General features: G+C 45.8%; 1 protein-coding gene across 1 annotated transcript in view; it reads left to right on the forward strand.

Moving 5' to 3' along the window:
- The first annotated feature begins 986 nt into the window (after positions 1 to 986).
- The window catches only part of AGBL4 (AGBL carboxypeptidase 4), a 430,370-nt gene continuing 410,246 nt past the window's right edge, over positions 987 to 21,110 (forward strand). The window contains exons 1-3 of the mRNA XM_078605791.1: positions 987 to 1,051; positions 4,142 to 4,218; positions 4,277 to 4,344. Coding sequence (XP_078461917.1) covers positions 987 to 1,051; positions 4,142 to 4,218; positions 4,277 to 4,344 — 210 coding nt within the window. The remainder of the gene's footprint in view (positions 1,052 to 4,141; positions 4,219 to 4,276; positions 4,345 to 21,110) is intronic.

A 21,110-nucleotide genomic window follows, 5' to 3' on the forward strand; every position in this document is an offset into this window, starting at 1 on the left:
AGAATGATTAAATGCCTGCGGTGCATTTGATGCCGTGCGTATACACGTGAATCTCACGAATCGTATCGTATCGAACAAACCTAGTAGATATATCTCCTCCACATACCCACTCATCTCTCTATGTAACAAACCCAAAACCGAGAATATTTCTAACACTACCCATCAGCCTACTGGGAGTCCATCATTGCATCAGCACTGATTCAAAGCAGGAAAACTGGACACGGTTTCGACACGCCAGTGTCTCATCAGCAGAGCCAGGCTCGCTTGAATCGATGTTGGGGAACTGCCGATCTCTCAAGAGGCAAGGACTCCCCAACTCTTCGTGATTTTACGACACACAACGTTACAATGCACAGCTCAAAGTAACGATTGGCACCGTTCTCGACTCCACGGCGGTGCTGGTGATGATTTTGAGTGATCTATTAACATACGCACGAAATCGCTTAGAATCCTTTCGTTTGTTTGACTGTTTTGAGTGTTGGTAATGTACTCTGCATCAGAGAAACCCCAATATGCCCTGGTATGGTGCTAAGAGGGTTGGGCGTTCACAGTAAACCCACAAGCACCCTCAGTCCTGCACCACTTGGTTTGGGTCGAGCAGTTTGGATAATTGTGATGAGCCAAATAATCATTAATAATCATTTATCCAGGGGAGCCACACTGAGCCGGTGTATTCCTTTTCAGTGGGTGTCCTGCATCGGGTTTTTATGTTTAAGATGTTTACAGCCAATAAATGACGGGTGTTTCAAACCTCAACACCGCAATTCATAATTTGGCTCTTTAAATGTCATCAATAATGCACAATTATGAGCCTAAATAAGTCATAGATCACTTTTCTTTTGAGTGTGCGGCATTTACACTGAATGCTAAGGCTCACTCAGCGTGTCTCAGAATGCGAAATGTTAGGGGCTCAACAATTTACCCACAGCCAGTGCAGGTTGGTGACGGTGAGGGGCATAGACAATCGACCGCAGTACAGCACAACGATGGATGTTTCCGCCCTGCCCTCTGCTGACAAAGTGGACTCGCAGGATCCTACGGCACTAGCATGGTGCGCATGGCGGTGGTCGCCCACCCAATCACTATCCAGACTCAAGCCTGCTTAGCTTCCCACATCTCAGGGGATTGAGTGGCATTCCGGGTGATTTGGCCATAATGGGAAAATGTTAATGATATAAATGCCGAATTAAAACATCTGCACACGCGCACACACGCAGGGGCAACAGCCCACATACATTATATATGCTTTCAAATACCACTAATCTGAACTAATTGGAACCAGACATTATCCGAACGAGTGAAAGATGTGGATTAGTGAGGAAGGGGGGGGAACCAAAAAAAAGGTAATCCTCGCCTCAATCCCACATTCAAGTGTCAACAATGCGCCGCAAAACGACAACAACGACGACGATGACGACGGCGATGACGACGACGATGACGACGACGATGATGACGGCGATGATGACGATGATGACGACAATGACGACGACGATGATGACGACGATGACGACGACGACGATGATGACGACGATGATGACAACGACGATGATGATGACGATGATGACGACGATGATGATGACGACGATGACGATGATGACGACGATGACGACGACGATGACGACGACGATAATGACGATTATGACGACGAAGATGACAACGATGATGACGATGATGACGATGACGACGACGATGATGACGAACACGACGATTATGCCGTTTTGAATCGGTAAGCGACAACTTAACAGCACGGGGGACGTGTTGGCAGAAACTGTTACAACCGTTTGAGATATTTTTTGTTTTGTTTTAATTGGCACGGCGGCGATCGCGCGGCCCGCGTGGGCGATGAGGTCGCGACTCGGTCCGTCGGACGTCCCGGCAACGTCCAGGCAACGTGGGCGCTTTAACGGTGTCTGCGTGTTGCCCGGTCACGCGGTGGAATGCAACAACGGAGAATTCAGTGCAGCGTTCACTCGGTTTTGTCCGCGGTGACGGGATACGCGCTGGAGGTGCTCGCGAAGAGAACATTTCGCGGATAATGATATCGGCCTAAGGAAACATACCTTTAAATGAATTGCCTCAACAAAAATACGTAAATAAGCTATGAAATATACAATTATCATAACATAAACAAAATTGGCTATAATAAACATCAAGAATCTTCTTGGTTCTTTCGTAGAAGGGAAATAATAACATAAATACCACTAATCTACGTGACTTTACCGAAATAACCAATAAGATGAATCCCTGCAGTCACGAAAGCTTTAAATCGAAATAAACATCAATCAAATAAAACAAATTAAAGTATTAAATAGTTTACAAATTAACATAACTCAAATTAAGATGATGATGATGCGCATCGTCACTTTACCTCACCACTTTCCCTCACCACTTTCCCTCACCACTTTCCCTCACCACTTTACCTCACCACTTTACCTCATAACTTTCCCTCACCACTTTCCCTCACCACTTTACCTCACCACTTTACCTCATAACTTTCCCTCACCACTTTACCTCACCACTTTACCTCACCACTTTACCTCATAACTTTCCCTCACCACTTTCCCTCACCACTTTACCTCACCACTTTACCTCATAACTTTACCTCACCACTTTACCTCATAACTTTACCTCATCACTTTCCCTCACCACTTTCCCTCACCACTTTCCCTCACCACTTTACCTCATAACTTTACCTCACCACTTTACCTCACCACTTTACCTCACCACTTTACCTCATAACTTTCCCTCACCACTTTCCCTCACCACTTTACCTCACCACTTTACCTCATAACTTTACCTCACCACTTTACCTCATAACTTTACCTCATCACTTTCCCTCACCACTTTACCTCACCACTTTACCTCACCACTTTACCTCATAACTTTCCCTCACCACTTTCCCTCACCACTTTCCCTCACCACTTTCCCTCACCACTTTACCTCATAACTTTACCTCACCACTTTACCTCACCACTTTCCCTCACCACTTTCAAAATCGCGTGCAGCAATCACGTGACTAACGCAGGGAGCTCTGTAACACCGCCATTCACGTCTCAACCTTTCACGTCGTTTCGCAAATGCGTCGTCACTTTATTGTGAACGCCGCTGCCTGGTGTTGCGTCGCCTCAGCCCCACACTCACGTCCCTGACAGAGTCATCCGCCCTGTCTCGATATCCGTCGCCTCTCACCACCACCACCACCTACCCCGTAAATCGCTTTGGATTTGACGTCGTTTCGATATTCGTCGTCGCACTTTTCAGGAACGCATCCTTGACGTAAACCGGGGTATTCCTGTTCTCAATAATAATAATAATAACACCGCTGCTGCTGCTGCATCGTAGTATATTAATGATAACAAAAATAAGAAAGTTATTTTAGAGCAGTATGCTTTTGAGCCCTGTTCATTAATGTTCGAGGTCTGTGCATTCGCCAAGTGTTTTTTCTCTGCTCAAGCTGAGCACGAGGGTGACACACACCTCCATTGATATGACCCCAAGCAAGCAGTGTAAACATCCACAGTCCTATGGCCGGGGACAGTACCCATAACACAAGCACTTATATTAACATATGGCCTATTGTATGTTACATATATGTGCACCCGTGTGTATGTGTGGATGTAAGAAAACTGCTCCATGGAGTTCAATTCCCGCTCACGGCCAACACCGGTGACGATTATCTGAGCCGGTATTGGGCCTCCCCTAGGTCGCCTCAGCCTCAAATGGGTACCCGATGCGGTGGGGCCGGGCGTAGTGGTGGCCACCCACGCACTCGTGCCCCGTGTCGGCCTTCACAGCACTTTGCCCCATCACGCCTTGAGGGCTAAAGTGGGGTGGTGTTGTGTCTGTTCGTACGCCGATTCCCAGCCACGGCTATCATCAAGTGGGAAACATGTGACCATGTTTTGGGCCACTCCTAGGTCGACTGAGCCTTAAATTCTGGAACCATCACGTCCTGCTGGAGCGCCATGCGCAGCCTTCACTAGGTGCTGTCGAACATAATTTGCCCCCATAGTCGATATGGCTATAGGGAGAGGAATAGGGGTGGGGGGGGGGTGCGGTTTCTCTAGCCATGACTAACAAAACCATGGTCACGTCTCGCCCACACCTGACCGCGACGACGCCTCCAATCTGTCTGACTCAGCTTGGAAGTGAGCACCTGGTGCGGGGCGGTGAACGTGGGCACCGCGGGGGGGACCATGGGGGAGAGGCAGAGGTCAGGTGACCGTGGCATGAACGGTGCCGCCTCTCTCCCGCTCCCGTCCCCTTTGTTCGCCAGCAAAACACAAAATCATCTACGGGGCGTTCGGGGTTCGCGAGCGACCGTCGCTTTTTGAAAGGAGCGTGGTCAGAGATCGCGTGGCCCCTCGAAGTGTCCACGCGGCTCGCTCGCTCCGCTGCCGTGAACTCGCAACGTTGCTGGTGGCACCCGGGCGGCAGGCCGGCGTGCCAAGACAACATTCACCAAGCCATCGCCGTTACCCGAGCTATCGCCACCATCCTAGCCATTACCATTATCCTAGCCACCACTTTCACCATAGAAATCATCCTCACCCCAGCTAGCACCATCATTATAGCCATCACTCAAGCCATCAACACCACCCAAGTCACCACCATCACCCTGGCCATTACCATCACCCATGCCACCACCATCACCCAAGCCATGACCATCACCTAAGTCACCACTATGACCCAAGTCTTGTCCTGCCCCCGCACCTCCGATTATCGCGGTTGGCTACGTACGGTGCGAAAGAAGTCCAACATACACACGTACATCACCATCACCCATGCCACCACCATCATCCAAGCCATCGCCCTCACCCCTAGCCGTCACCCAAGCCATCGTCAGTGCCAAAGCCACGTGGCGCAGAATCTAAACCCAAGCTGCATCACATTACAAAGCAACACGAGCCAAACAAAAGGCCCCTATGTCATTCATTGTCCCTTAAAGCACTGGCACCGATTGCAAACTCCATCCCCCGCCCCGGGGCGATGACCATCCTTCAAATAATATCAGACGCACCCTCCTCGCTCCCCAATCAATACTGAACGCACTGACCCCTGTTATCCCCCTACACACTCCCACTGAGCGACCCCTACTCCTCAGGTATTGTTATGCAGGACAGCTGACGTTGAATCACCCTTACTAATGGCAGAGGAAGCCGCCTTGATGCAGTGGCTATTGTGTGTTGCGTGGGGGGGGGGTAGTGTCGTGGTTAGGGCGCTGCGCTGAGAACACCACAATGATCCGAGTTCGATTCCCGCTCACGGCCAACGCCCGTGACGATTATCTGAATCGGTCCTGGGCTTCCCCTAGGTCGGCTCAGCCTCAAATGAGAACCTTGGGGGGGTTGTGTAAACATCGCCACTGGGGAGACAAAGGCGGTCGGGCGTGGTGCTGACCACCCACCCCTTCACGCGCCGTGACGGACTTCAGAGGTGCTCGCTAGCGGCTTTTGCCCCGAAGAAGTCAGCTACGGCTACGCGGGGTGAATCTTTGTCTTCGTGTGGCTGGTGAGCCATCGCAGGCTCTCGGTGTGGTGCCACAGAGTGGCCAGGCCCATGGGCCTCACGAGGAGGGCCTTTAGGAGGCAGTACAACAAGTAGGTTCCTTTATCCGGGTACATTTTGAGCGTTGTTTAGGTTTTATTTTTCCGGGTTCACCGGGTTTGCTTTTTGAACCTTTCAACCAATTGTGAATTGGCTGCAAACGTACGATTTGCTTTAATCCGTCCAACAAGACTACAGAAGTTTATTTCTCAGTCTTAACAACTCAACAAATTCGTCAGTAATATTGTGGCATTCAAAGGGATGGGGGGTTGAAATAAACATGATCGATGGCGTTTTGGGGCTTATTCATATGATTTCATTTAATGTGTTGTAAAGAAGGGCCATTGCCTGAAACGTTGCCTATTACACGCAAAAAATTTCCCATTTAAGGCCGCACAGCATCGTCGACGTACGCGTGTTGACTGTGATTGTGCATCGCTGCCAGTGTAGCAGCAGCAGCAGCAGCGTCACCACCACCAAATACGTTTTTTAGAACTCAAATTTATTGAATTACCCAAACATCCCAAGCAGTAACCTGCTTAAAAAATGCGTCTTAATATTTATAGTAACAATATATAAATATATATCCGAGGACTCATTGTGTTTGTTTATTAGTCAGACATGTCCCCTTTGTTGTCATGCAACATTGCGTCGTATCTCGATTTGTTGCTAGAACGCTGTTGGTTGTCACGTGGGCTAACGTCACCGTTGCCAAACCGACGGATGATTGAGCGACATCCCCTTGAGTTTCGCTCTCGCGGGTTTCAGCTTGATTCATGGGGGGAGGAGAGGGTAGGGGGGGGCTCTTGTCTTCCCTGGCGTCTTCCGCCGGGCTTCAACGGAAGACGCGGCGGGTCCCTTGTGTACGACACGAGAGCCGTAAATATTCTTGGCCGCAAATCACGAGCTGATTAGCCAATCATCATCATCATTATCAGCAAGTAGATGTACGCATTTTTGTTTTATTTGGGCACGTTTTTACAAAAGCCAAGTTGGAGAGAGCACGACCGCAGAGGAGATGGAGCAATGGAATTAGCTTGTGTGCGGGGGCCATGTGGATCATACGCGCACCTTCGATCGGGCTACGTACGGTGGAAGAGAAGTTCAACTTGTGTGCGTACATCGACAGGAAGCGACGGCGGCGAGACGGCGAAGACTTAGGGGGGCTTTCATCCAACAGTGGATTGAACATCGCTGATGGCGATGAAGTTTAAGCATGATGACAATTGATGAGACAATAACAAATGCGTGCCTTTTGTTGTCGTGTTTTATGCATGTGGTTAGTAAAATTTGGACAATAATTTTTAAACCAAAAATAAAGCATCCTAACAAAATGGCCTTCTCTGTTCGATGAGACTGAGTTTCTGTATGGTAAGAGTTGAATGTTCCGTATTGGACAAGGGTTCTGGATTGGATGAGATAGAGTTTCTGTATTTGGACGAGGCGTTATTTTGTATTATTATTATTATACCAGACAAAGCAAAAACGTTCGTGTACGTTACGACGAGACGAGGCTTCTGCATGTTGGGTGAGGGTCAAAGGATCCGTATCGGTTGAAATGAGTTCTATGTCAGACACTTGATTTCCGTATTGAATGAGACGGGGATTCGGTGTAGGTCGAGTCGGGGAGGTGCGAGGGGGGGGGGGTGTTTGTTTATTGAATGGTACAAGCCTTTCTGTGTTGACGAAGATGAGGATTTCAGTTTGTTATGAGACGTGAGACTTCTATATCGAATGAGACGACGATTCGGAATGAGACTCGACCAGCCCCCCCCCCCCCAATTTTTTTCGTTGCAGCCGAACAAAAAATCGGAGGGCATTTTCTTCGTCCGCCCCGAACATCGTTGACACCCGTAGCTCAATCTCTTGATTAAAAATCACATGCATGCGAGTAATCAACAAATCGTCGCAGCTCTGCGCCAAACCTTTCACTTAAATTTTATTGGGACATACACAGCGCAGTGCCTTCAATAAATACTTTATTTTATTCACCGGTTCTTCTTATTAATCCAGCCGTTGCCTTTTGGCGAGACACCCAATAATTGCACTCGAAAACATTAAACCGACACAAATAAATAAATAACCCGCCGATCCGCTGTCCCATATTTTAATGTGCGTTCTAAAAATGTAATTTATGGAGTAATTTATAGCTGCAACCGGTGGAGCTATGAGCACATATCGGCCGTTATTAATGCGTTGTCACTCATGTTTTAGCCCGAAGCCAGGCCCATCAGCCACTTTCGAAAACTGCCAACACAGCCAAACGTCCCTCGTGCAATAAAACACGGCAGCAGCAGCAGCAGCAGTGGCGGCGGAGCCCCAAGGACAATTATGTCCCGTGGCCGTTAGGACTTTACGAGGTCTCTCTTGGGCTGCCTCTGTGCACTGCGATGCAACAGAGATGTAGTGCCAGCGCCGCAGACGTCTGTTATCATCTGCGTGACATTGTGTTTGTTTGGCAGGCGAGAACACGCCGCGCGCAGGAAATGGGAAGGTGATTTGCATCGCAGAGTGCAGCTTACGAAGTGGGGGTGATTCGTAGTGGTGGGACGCATTGTGGTTTTATTAAATTGAGTAGGGAGGGAAGACAAACTTGGGGGGGGAGGAAGCAGAAGCCTCATGTGCCAGCAGAGCTATAGGAAGTGAACTATCTCTTTATCTAAATCAACTCAAGCCTCCTGTAAACCACGTGACTTCTATGTGCGGCCACCCCCACTCTGAATCCTTCCCTCTCCCCGCGCCCCTGCAAAATCAGACGCTGCTTAGAGCAGCTCCTGATCGCCCCCTTCCTTCCCTCTTCCACCTCTCTCGCCTCGCCTCTCATCATCGCCCTCTCATCTCCAACGTCTTGGACCTTCTCCTCCTTCCTCTTCCTGCTCCGGCGTTCCTTCTCCCTTCCCGCCGCTCTTCTGCTTGCCGTGGCCTCCTCTCTGTCCGTCTTGCAGACTTCATCCCTCCCCTATCCCGTTCCATTTCCATCCATTATACCCGTGAATCTTCTCCCCCTCCCATGGGGTGTGCCATGGGTAAAAGGTTTTATGATCCACAGTTGTCCAGTCTGTCAATACTTAACACGTGTCAAAAGCAGTGAAATCGATACGTACCGGATTATTTGAGAATGCAGAAAGAGGTATCATTGGTTCTGAGTCCGTCGCCATATTAAATGCATATTTATATTATTTATTTAGATTGCTGCGTTTTCACAAAACACGTCTATACTTAGATAGATGTATTTATTAACGACTCGACATTTGATGTCTATTGGTATACTTAAAAAAAATAGCAAGGCAGCTGACATTATTCAACTCATGAATGTAATCATATAGGCAATATAGTGTGTTTGTATGCACATATTTAAATTGTTATTTACGTTAAAATGTCACTTTGCTGTACAGCGCGTCACGTCTACGACATTAACAATCATATTATTTGACGTGTGGTTCCATAAACCTTGCACTCTCAGGTCCCCTTCACTCACATGAGGTTGTACTATATATGCTGTTAGGTTTTTTTTCGGTGAAGTCACGTAGGCAAAAAAATATTTCAAAAAATAATAATATTTTCATTAATTATTATTTTATTTTTTATAATTTTTTACCTACGTGACTTTACCGAAAAAAACATAAGAGTATGAATCCTTGCAGTCACGAAAGCTTCAAATCTAGAATTAAGTTGTACTATATACACAAGAGATGGTAACATATACACTAGAGATAGCATCATATTCACAAGATATTGTAGGTATATATATACACGAGAAATAGGATCATATATACTCGAGATCGGAGCATATGTACTGGTAACTCTGTATCCGTGGCACATGAAGGGAAGGGGAAGAGAGTCAAGAATTTAATGGATGGAAAATGAAAAAGGAATTTGAAAGGGAAGAAAGAGTGTGAAATGAAAGGGAAATAAGAGATAAAGGAGTGGAAAGAAAAACCGTGACCAAAGGGGTGAGGAAAGACGAGGGTTCGACTACACAATAACACCGGCGCTGCCCAGAGCTGAGTCTGTGTTCACAGAGGGACAGGCAGAACGGAGGGATTCATCGTGGGGAGGAGGGTGGGTGGGTGGCCACATGGGAGTCACGTGATTCACCGAAGGCTTGAGCTGATGTAGATATAAAGACTGATATCACACAGGGGCGGCGGGGCCTCCTACATCCTCCGCAACATCTCCCACATCGACCGCTCCCTCGCTCCAGCTGCTCGTCTACGTCTCGACCTGACTTGACTAACCGCGACGCTCTGCGCCATTCACGCAGCTCTCCTCTCCAATCTCCAGATCGTCCGAAGAATGCCCCGCCGGCCAAACTCATCACCGACAGTCGTCGGCGTGCCCGCCCCACCCCGACACTCGCCACGCTCCACTGGATCTCCCGGCCCAGTCCTGGATCCATTTCGAGATCGCAATTCCTGTCCGAAAGATGCTCCGTGGAATCTAAACTAAAACTAAAATATATATTTCTTTTTTCCAGGTAAAGACCATTGAGCTATATGACTATTTTTTTTCAGAAGCGACCTGCCCAGAAATAATAGCTCAACGAAATGGCTCATAGTGTGGGAATGTATAGCAGGCAACGCACGCTTCTAAATGTGGAGGGTAAAACCTGAGGACCCGGCGAAGAATCCACGCGACCACGGGAAGAACACGCAGACTCCAAATGTACAGGCATCGTCCGGGTCGGGATCGAACCCACGACCTCGTGTATACCAGGCGAGGTAGTTAACATCTCGCAACCGTGACTCGCCTCTGTCTACCTCCCCCCGCGAGTATAACACTACTCGCCCTCGTCTTTTCTCCACTACAGCATCCAAGGATCTCTGTCGAACTCCCACCCCCCGCACCCCGGGGTCAACCTTTGCTCAGTGGGAGGTCATTCCTTCTCGGTTCCCTCCGTAGTTTGAAAGACTCTCCCTCCGGCCATCTGCGCTCTTGACTCTCAGTTGATGTCTAGGCTTAAGACCTTTCCCTTCCACTCTTCTACTTACTGTCCCATCATTTAAAATGTGTCTATACACAGTCTGTGTATATACTCCGTGTGTATATGTACACTGTGTATATGCAGGGTGATCCAAATACATGTTAACACTTACATGGGACTATCGGTTTTAATGGAAGAAGAACGGATAATACCCTGTAACGTGACAACAAATGTAATGTTAATAGGTTCACAAAGTCAAAGAGTCTCCACTTGTTCGCCATCGTTGTCAACACGTTGCCTGGAATCTTCTCCAGGTGGTCACCAGAGCCCGGAGGAGGCAGCAAATTTCTCGTGGTGTTGTTGCAAATTCTCAGAAGTGTTAACATTGTTTTGAAACACACTGTATTCGCAGTGTACATGCAAGTACACGTAGTATAAATCTAGCACTGCTTGTTCTCCATGGAAAATGTCCCAATGTTTCTATGCAGTGTCGTGAGGCGCAGCCTATATTCAAATGCCATATAACGTAATGCAAATTGCATTGTAATTGCCTGTTATCTCATCTGGCTTAAGGGGAATTGATTTTGTCATTGTAATACCAATATTAATGTGTTTGCCATATACAGGACTTAATAATAATGCCCTCACAAAAATAGGATTGGAGGTCATACCAATTGAGGGTTCTGAGCCTATGATTGGAATTCCACATGCCCACGTCAGTCCGTGTTGTCTCTATAGCATAACGACCGTTATGTTGCAATCAAATGGTAGAGATTCACAAGATAGTTGTCATATTACCAACCCTGGATAGGTGATGATGGTGGCGGTAATGAAGATGACCTTTGCCATCGTGATTTCATCAACTGTTCTCTTCAGTCCTAAAACCAGAACACTTTTAAGTGCCCCGAAGAATAAAAACCCTAAACAGTGAAAATCTTGCCCAGTCACATCGCCGCTTCGGCATGCAACGTTCTCCCAGACACACACTCACATCTGCCGCCGGTCTCTTATTCAAGTCCTTAATTAAAACTCACTCGCACAACACCAGCAATCACGACAGGTAAAGGACATTCTATTTGAACCGGTGGTGTCGACAGTTGTGTAATTTATGTATTTATGTATGTATGTGTTTGTCTGCTGTGCAATGTATGCTGTGTACGTTCTAGATTGTAAAGATGCTGTGTATGTGTGATTACGTGTTGACTCGGTATGCGTCACTTGACACCATTGCGAACGAGATGTTCCATCTCAAGGGATTTATCCAGGTGAAATATTTTAATTTAAAAACATAGCGGCTTTACTGATTAAGCTATTCCAGAGCCATATATAAACATACAAGACAAAGACAAAGATCCCCCGTATAATCTTAGCAGACTGTTGGAGTAAGTGCTGTTAGAGAGCACCTAAGAAGGCCAGAACGGCACACGAGGGGGTGGGTGGCCAGCACCACGCCCGGCCGCCTTTGTCTCCCTAGTGGCGATACTGTTACATACCGCACCAGGTACTCATTTAAGGCTGAGTCGACCCTAGAGTAGGCCCAGGAACGGTTCAGATAATCGTCATTGGTGTTGGCCGTGAGTGGGAATCGAACTCGGGAGGCCAGGTTCGTAGCACTACTACTGCCCATACATACATATATATACAAATGCTGTTAGCGAGCACCTATCAAGGCCGGCATGACACACAAGGGGAGGGGGGGGGGGTGGCCCACACCACGTCCGACCGCCTTTGTATCCCCAGTGGCGATGTTTACACACCTCAACAGGTACTCATTTCATGCTGAGTCGACATAGGGGAGACCCATGACCGGTTCAGATTATCGTCACTGGTATTGGCCGTGAGAGGGAATCGAACCTCAGTGGCCAGGTTCGTAGCACAGCGTGCTAACGACATGCATACACACACATGCGTGCACGTACATTCAAACACGTGTGGGATTTAAATGGTTTGAGAGCTGGAAAATAAAAACGCCAGTCATCCGAAACGTCGATTGATCTCTCCTCTAAGATACACTAAAATACTTTTTTCTAAATCATATTATGCAATCAACAGTTCTATAGCCTAATTTGATCTGATCGTGTTAATACAATAATGCAATGGGTGAGAACTAAATATTGATATGAACGAAGATAAATCGGAGTAATGGGTGTGTTTAATTCATTATTTGCACGTCTTGTATTCAACAGTGTGTTCCCTTTATACGTTTTTTGCTTTAATCGTAAAAATACCGTAAACAACAATTTCGTCATCTTTCAATCCACCGATAGATGAAGGCGTGTCAGTCAAATGTGTTATTGGATTGTACTTCAGCACGCTTGTATATATATTCATAAGGCCAGTGCGCTCCCAGCTTGTAGGATTACTTTCATACGTGTTAACCTCGCGAAATGAAATGTATGGAGCCTGAATCAAAGTATTGATGAAAGGCATTGGTATCCCAATGTACTGATTGAAACCCACGACGGACTAACCGTTTCTAAATGAAAGGAAACGTACCCGCCACCCGGGTGCTACGAATGCACAATTCACTTCGCATTCAAATAGCGATGATATTGACAATGTGGTTATGCGATTATTGATGGGAGATTTTTTTTTTGTTGCAACATAAATTCTACATTGTACAATATAAACACAATTGCTGGGTTGAGTCACAATTATTAAATCCAGGCGTCGTCAAAAACTGCTGTAATAACTATGTCTGTATCCCTGGCATGCTCCTACATACATTGTTATCACGTATTTCATGTGGGTAGGACATACACATTGATTTTATACACTTCACATAACCGGTATATTTAAAAAAAACTAAACGAATGTTTTCGTCGTAATTTAAATAAATATTCGATTGTATTGTTTTCCTCCACCCTGAAAACCTTACTTTCACAGATCCTTTATCGGCAGGGTCCGGCAATGTGATATTTTGGACCATTCCGGGGCGTAATATTTTTCCAACAGAAAGCGCATGCAAAGCACAATATCCGCACCGATTTGCTCAGAAACTCTGCTTGCTGTTGTTACTGCCTTGGCACGCACATTTCCGTTGTTTCGTAGGTGGAGATATCATGCACAAAATGGTCCCATCTTTGTGTGGTCCATCAACCCCATCTTTGTCTTCAGAGCCAATGCTTTGCTTATTTAGATAGTGGCTCAGCGATAAGAGCATTGGAGGGGGTTTGTTTCTCTTGGCAATCTTCAGCATGCCATAGCCAATTCTACGATTAAGAATCATCATCATATCTGGACAACATTGGCAAGGGCCGCAGTGCAAATGAGAGTACCTACTTAAACACAATACAGTACGGTACTAAATAAGTGTAACTATTTTGTTACCGCATCAGTATGCATATAATTGGTATGCATATGAGTATTAAACGTTGTAGCATAGGCAAATACCGTCTTATGCAGATTATAAGACGCTTCAGAAAGTAAGACACACTTGCAACTTGTGCCTGGTGTCAATAGATCTAAACAAATCTGGTCAAGTACACACACCTACTGGATAAAAAGACGGATCCATACACATTGGCTTTAAAATACAGGGGGGGTACATTGTGTATTATAATATAGAGAGGCATATACGTACGTTCTAGTGTGTATGTATATCCACATTATAAACAATAATACTAACATTCGGCACAAAGCATTTGGTTATTTATTTACATTACATTGTCTTCACGTTTGCAGCATAGTAACGTGTAATAATGTACGCAGAGCAAATCAGTTCACGTTTTCTCAGATTCGGACGAGTGGCTCTGTCGTAGAGTGCCGAGGGGTTGACTCAGCCTATCGTCTGTCCCTCTGGGGGCCGATAAAATAAGTAACCGTCCTATGGGCAGGACCCCTCCCTTCCGCTATAAGAATGTGGAATTTCCACAACTGGCTCAGGGAGATGAGCGAGACGCGCCTCAACGCTAATTTAAGCCTCTTTAAGCGTCACCGCATCTCACGTAAGGTGTCGCTTAGGTGAGACGTAGCGATTGAAGAGGGTGGATTAGGACAACGCACCGCCACTACACTTTGACTTGAAAGCAAATGGAAGTCATGTTTAAACATTCGTTTGCTTTGATGGATACGAAAACATTTCCTTATAGTTTACTGATGCAGCCCTGAAAATATGACTCTAGAGTCTTGTAGCACAAGGGCAATTGGATTAATCATACCATTTTAAAAAAATACAATGCTGGGCATATTGATAAGCTATATATTACACGCAAAAATGTATAAATGCAATGTGTCATGCATTGCTTTTTGGCAAATTATCAAAGTAATGCGATGTTACATTTTTTTTTAAAACAATACGGAACGTAACAAATTGGTGTGAAATATCCGATGATCACAAGTCACAACGTTGCATGCTTTTAAAACCACGAAAAACATATTGTATTGAACATATTAACCCCCGCGTATTGTGTATGTATACATTGTTAGCTACGTTTTGCGGTGAATTTGATGAATTGCGAAATAGGAGACCGAGAGACGGAACAATTCACGTTAAAGGGATGAAATGGTTGAAGTTTAGCGAGAGGAGGGAGGGGGTGTTTTGTTGGCTATGCCCGCCGGCTAAGAACCACTTTCTCCGGCAGAGAGAACTAGCCGAGACCGGTGGCAGTAGCCGCAATGCAGGAGTTGCACTAGGCCTCGCCCGTTCAGCACCGAAGCGCTGTCCATGGTTCTGAAACCTTAAAACAAAGCGTCTGCCATTCTATTCCCATTTTCAACGTACAATAACTCTTGAAATGAACACCATACGAAATACCCGCTTCTAATTTGCACGTGACGGATTTTATTGTCATTTATTGCACCTCAACGGTGCGTTTAAGTGTGATCAATTTCGATCACTGTTCCTGCTATCCGTTGTCATAAAGGGATGCCGTATTGACTGTACGGCCCAAAATGGCGTTATAATAAATGTATATATCCTAATGTGTTACCAACTGTGTGAATTGTGCGGTTATATTGTTTAACGTGTCTGTGATTATATACAGCGCTTCATATCCACACTGCATATTTTAACCCATACACATATTATTTGTAAACTATTTGTAAACTGTAGGTCAAGTACCCGTTTGCTTTTTGCCTATTTGCTCCAAGTATCAATTATACTTCACATGTGGACTGCACGTAGCAATCACTAAACACTAACAACTAAGTGTACAGCATTACATAAACACGGTGCTTCATGTACGCCGAGTGTATGTTTATATTACATATATGCTACCGATACTGTCTATGTATACTACATATGCATACGTGTACACTAATATTACACAGTATACATGCAGGCCCATCTTAGATATAAAAACTCTTATGTATGCACATTAAACTGCATCATATATACCGTGAATATGAGTCTCTCTATAGACTATTTTACTAAACCGATCTCAAATACGATAGCTTTAGCTTTCAGTGAATTGAATTGCAATGCCGTGATGAAAATACAGAGCAAGCAGAAAGCAGCTTTCATTGTTACTATTATGATCCCCCTGTCCCTTTGAATGGGATTTCTAGAACGGATCCCATGAATTATCCCCGCTTTAATAGCAGACGCCCGAGTATTAATGCACAGCAGCGGGTTACACAACACGGCAACATGCATAACGCTTCTTCAGTATCCCCCATACGTTACAACTACACTACCACTGTACTCGATGCATATTTAATTGATGAGATAGCGAACAGAAAATGTGTCATGGATAAAAAAAAATCGATTTCCATTAATGTGTATATTTAGCATCTAAGTCTCTTCTCAAAAGCGATTCCGAATCCCGGTACGGTGTAGTCACGGAGGTGATCAGAGCGATTGAATAGCGTGGATTAGACACGACACCACCACCACACGCGCAGACAATGAGATGGGAGAGACACTGAGAGCGAGAGACACATACCCCAAGCATATGAGGCATCTCAGCAAATGTCTCGGCAGGTGGCTATTGTAATTTTATTTATTCTTTAGTTGTTTTTTTTAAGACTGTTACTGTGTTTCGCCTTCGTAAATGCACACTACAAGTGTGGCTTGCCTCGTCGAGCAACCCAGACAATATCCAGGCTACGTCCTGGCAACGGCAGAACCCAGGGAGATGCCGTGATGGGGGTGGGTAGGGTAAGGGGTAGGGTAGGGTGAGGGTAGGAGGAGGAGGAGGGGTAGGGGATGGGCTAGGGCTTGGTTGGTGGGTGGGAGTTGCGAGCCCACAGCGGTCGCGAGGAGGATGGAGGAGGAGGAAGCAACGCTCAAAGAGCGTGCGCAGTATAACAATGCGCAGTATAACAATGCATGGCCGTGAATGCGCGTCATGAATACATTCATGTGCCCGAATTGCACGTGTGTTGCGTGTGTGTGTACACTGACTGTACTCTTATGAGGGAGGGGGGAGCGGTGGCGCAGTGGTTAGCGCGCTGTGCTCTACAAACCCCCGGCGATCCGAGTTCGATTCCCCGCCACGGATGACATCCGCCGAGTGATATCTGAACCGGTCCTGGGCCCCTCACCCTAGGTGGACTCGGCCTTAAACGAGTACCTGGTGCCGTGTGTGTAAAAAAAAGAAAACCATCAACGCTGAGGAGACAAAGGCGGGCTGCGCGTGCTTCTGCCCGCACCACCATGTCGTGAATCATGCCTGTCTCCATGGGTGCTTACAGCTGCAATTTCCCAATATGTTGTATGAATGCTGTAGCGGAGGGGGTCTTTGTGTTTGCTAATACAGCACTGCAAAGGCACGTGCATGTGCGAATACGTATTCATGTAATTGAATACAATACGATATTGACATCAATAATAACATACTATACTAAAGTATAGTATGTTAAAGTACAACGTTGTACACGTGGATCTATAACTTGTCTATATTTGCGGGAAACGGTAGCGTTGTGACCCCCCCCCCCCACCCCGGTTGTCCGAGTTTGATTCCCAGCCCTGGTCTAACATCAGTGGCAAGCGACATCGAATTAAGCTGGTCTTGGGCACCCATATTCACGTCCAAGCCCTAATTAAAATCGTGGTGAAGTATGGTAAAATAATCCCCCTGACAGACACGGAGTTGGTGGGTGGGAGGGCTTAATCCATGAGGGATTTGACAAAGAGCTGTACGTTATTAGTATCACTGTATTATTGCAAAGCATTAACTTTATAACAAGGTGTGGGACCATTGGCACAATTTATAAACAGCAATATTAATAAAATTAATACACACACTGCATCTATATCAGTAACGTATGAAATAGTAAAATCCGAATATTATTCAGGTATGATATCTACACAGCATTAGAATGTAGAGCTAAAGGAGGACTCCAATATACAAGAAAATTAAACCCGCGCTCCAATAATCCGCGAAATTTTGCAAAATCGTGGATTGCCCGCGGGTTCGCAGCTCCTGAAAAAAAAAAAACGCGGCACACCGCGTCGAAGCAAAAATTTCCCCGCGAATTAGGGGACTACCCTCTGAGGTGCACCTCGGATTACGGGACCCGCGATATGCCAATACCCTAGCCCCCCTTCACCTCCCCCCCACCCCATATCACCGCGGATTATTGGATTATTGGAGTTGTGCTGTACATGTAATGTATATCCATGTGTATATTAGCAATCAGATTTTTTCTCTTGCAGATGCTTAGTAGTTCTATAATCTGGGTGACCACTATGCATAACAGGTGTTGCAGGCTGCGGGAGCCACGTTGTGCGAAGGGCTGGTCGTGCAGCACAATCCATTTTAAAGTACTGCCCTGTACTGCCGTGCTCCCATGTTGATGCTGCCACCAATCCGCACTGATCCGTGTGGTGAAGTATGGTCAAATATCCCCCACGGCGGTGTGCGAAGCCACTCGTCTAACAGTGGATTAGAAAATGGTTTCATATATGTATATATATCTACAAATATCATGATTTATTCTCGGGTAGACGGAATAAGTACCTTTTTTTAATAGAAATCAACAGGGGGTGGTTCAACGGCCAAAAAACACCCAGGCCCTGTCATGGCAAGGTGGAATGCCTGATATTGGCTCGAGACTGCCAGCAGAACATGATCGATTCTTCACACCACAATTGGGCAAAAAGATGTTGATGCACGAGGCATTGTTGTCATCATGAAAGGTCAGTTTCATAATTGGATTTGGCAATCTGCCTGCATTTCTCGAAATTGCTGTCTGTTCCTTCAGGTGTGAACGCGCTGGATAGTTGCCACTGAACCCATCAAGTGAGATCCCTTTGGCTCCAAATTACCATGGGCGGACCGCCTGATTAGTGCGTGTTGAAGGTGGTAATGATTTTAAAAATTACAGTGAAGGTGAAGATGGTGATGAAGGGTTGTGGTGAAGGCTGAGGTGATGATGGTGCCTGCATGATGTGTGAGGTGAGTGTGACGTGTGCATGATGAGGGTGTGTGTGGGGAATTGGTGGCAAAGTTGTTAGTGCACTGAGCTACGAGCCCTGTGACCTGAGTTTGATTTCCTGCCATGGCTGACATCAATGGCGAGTGCACAGGCATTGCCCACACTTTATCTGAACAATCCGTGGGCCTCCGCTAGGTCGACATAGCCTTAAATTCACAGATGTCCTCCTGAAGGATTCACAGATGTCAAGTAGGACATCTGTGAAACCTATTGGACATCTGTGCAAAAGAGCTTCATAGCTCATCAGATTTCTCCAGTCTAAATAAAGATTCCGATTTTTTTTTTATTAATACCTGGCAGTGTATAAACATCAACATTGGGGAGCAAAACCAGGTAAACGGTGCTAGCCATACCACACCACTCATATGCCGTGCAGGCCTTAATAGGTGCTCGCTAATAGCACTATAAGGGGTGTCTTCGTCTTTTGGCTTGAAAGAGCAATGAACAACATTTCAGATCACAGAGCAGTATGAAGCAACATTACCCAAACAGCGCCTTTATTTTCCACGTCAATATGAATGTTTTTATTTACGTCCCAATTCTATTGCAGCAGTGCGAGGTGCCACTTCGACAAAGAACATCCACTGGGAATTCTCACAGCAAGCAGTGCACAACCGCGTGCCAGAAAATAACCCTCGACAACAGAGAACTACATTGTTCAGTAATTTCTATAATGTCATTATGCTTTAAGGTATGCTTTAAGCAGTAAACCATTTGTAATAATGTTTACGATAAAGGTCTGTTACGCATTTCTTTGTTATGCAACCACACTCCGTGTGGCTAATTGAAAAAATTGGCTCTTTGAAAATGTAATTGCAATCTTGATTTGAAGTTTTTGTGACTGCAGGAATCCATACTCTTTGGTTCTTTCGCTAAAGTCACGTAGGTAGAAAAATCATAGATCACGACGTTTAGATCGCAACACAAGCAACCGTCATCAGGTGAGACAAACACAGCAGGAGAACTGCTGACGCAGGATTATAACCAAGAAGCAGCCAGGCCAATGAATGCACACTTGAATTAATATTAGTATCATCAGCCATGATCTATCCACTGCTGGATGAGGGCCTCCTAAGTCGTCGCCATTTCTCACAGTCTCTCAATTAGATTTGCCACCTGTCTGGGTTTGACACGGGTTTGACACAGACAGTCAAGAAATTGTCGTCTGTGTGTCGAGTGGCAGGAATTGATTCTAACCAGAGATCTAGTGCCGGTGTTTGCTGTGTTGAATTGTATTACAGTGTACCGAACAGCTCGGATAGACCTCGTGCCGGCTGAGAAATACGTCTGGGTTTGGTGTGTTATAAAAGGTAGTAACCCCACTCTCGATACAACAATCCATCGGGCTGCACGCAGCTAATTCCATCGCTCCATCTCCATGGTGGGTAACCTCTCAGACCTGTTTTTCCTCATTTGGCTGTCACTCCATCGTTAATCTCGACTATCCGTCATCATGCCTTCGTGAACACATTCTGCCCAAAGGCACTATTCACAATACTCACGGTTAAAAAAATCTATCGATGTGTCCTAAACAAAAAGCAAGATGGGCAGATATGCCTTGTCGCAAAAAAAGGGGAGAGAAAACATCTAAACAAGAAAATTAAATCCGCACTTAAAAGCTCGAAAACATGAACAAGCATTGTCCGACTTGTTAAACGGAACTCCACTCTCCAGACGGCCCTATTTTCCACTGTACTATGCAGTCACTACTATAGAATTGGTTTGTGCGCTTGGCATTTTCAGTGGTGTTCATTTACCATGCATTGATTTTGTCTATATAATATTGCAACATACAATGTAACATGAATTGTATCGAAATTCGCGACTACATTGCTGGATATTTCGATAGTTTGTAAATTATATCAAATGTGGCCTTCATGGAAATAACGGGGCTTTGTTAAGAAAATAGTTATACTGTACTGAGTAAGTCGATGAGGCGTAAAACCACGTTACTTCAGATGGTCGTCCTGTTGAGAAAATCTCTTCTACTGTGGGAATGTGGAATTTCTTTAACTGGCCCTGGACCTACAGAGTTTTGTGCCACTCACCATTGCCACTTTGGGCAAGGGGACATTGCCTTTACTTGACTTCATGAAAGTGTAGTGAGTCCAACCGAGTCACAGACGTTGTCTTGGGAGAAACACTTTTTATTACATCAACTCAACACAACATCACGTAACCGACACTCGGGTGTTGAACGCCCATCTAACCACGCTACCACAGAACTAGACACGGTTCGCTATCCCGGTCCGGACCA

The sequence above is a fragment of the Lampetra planeri genome, chromosome 24, assembly GCF_965212315.1.
Source record: "Lampetra planeri chromosome 24, kcLamPlan1.2.h2, whole genome shotgun sequence".
Lineage (NCBI taxonomy): Eukaryota > Metazoa > Chordata > Hyperoartia > Petromyzontiformes > Petromyzontidae > Lampetra > Lampetra planeri.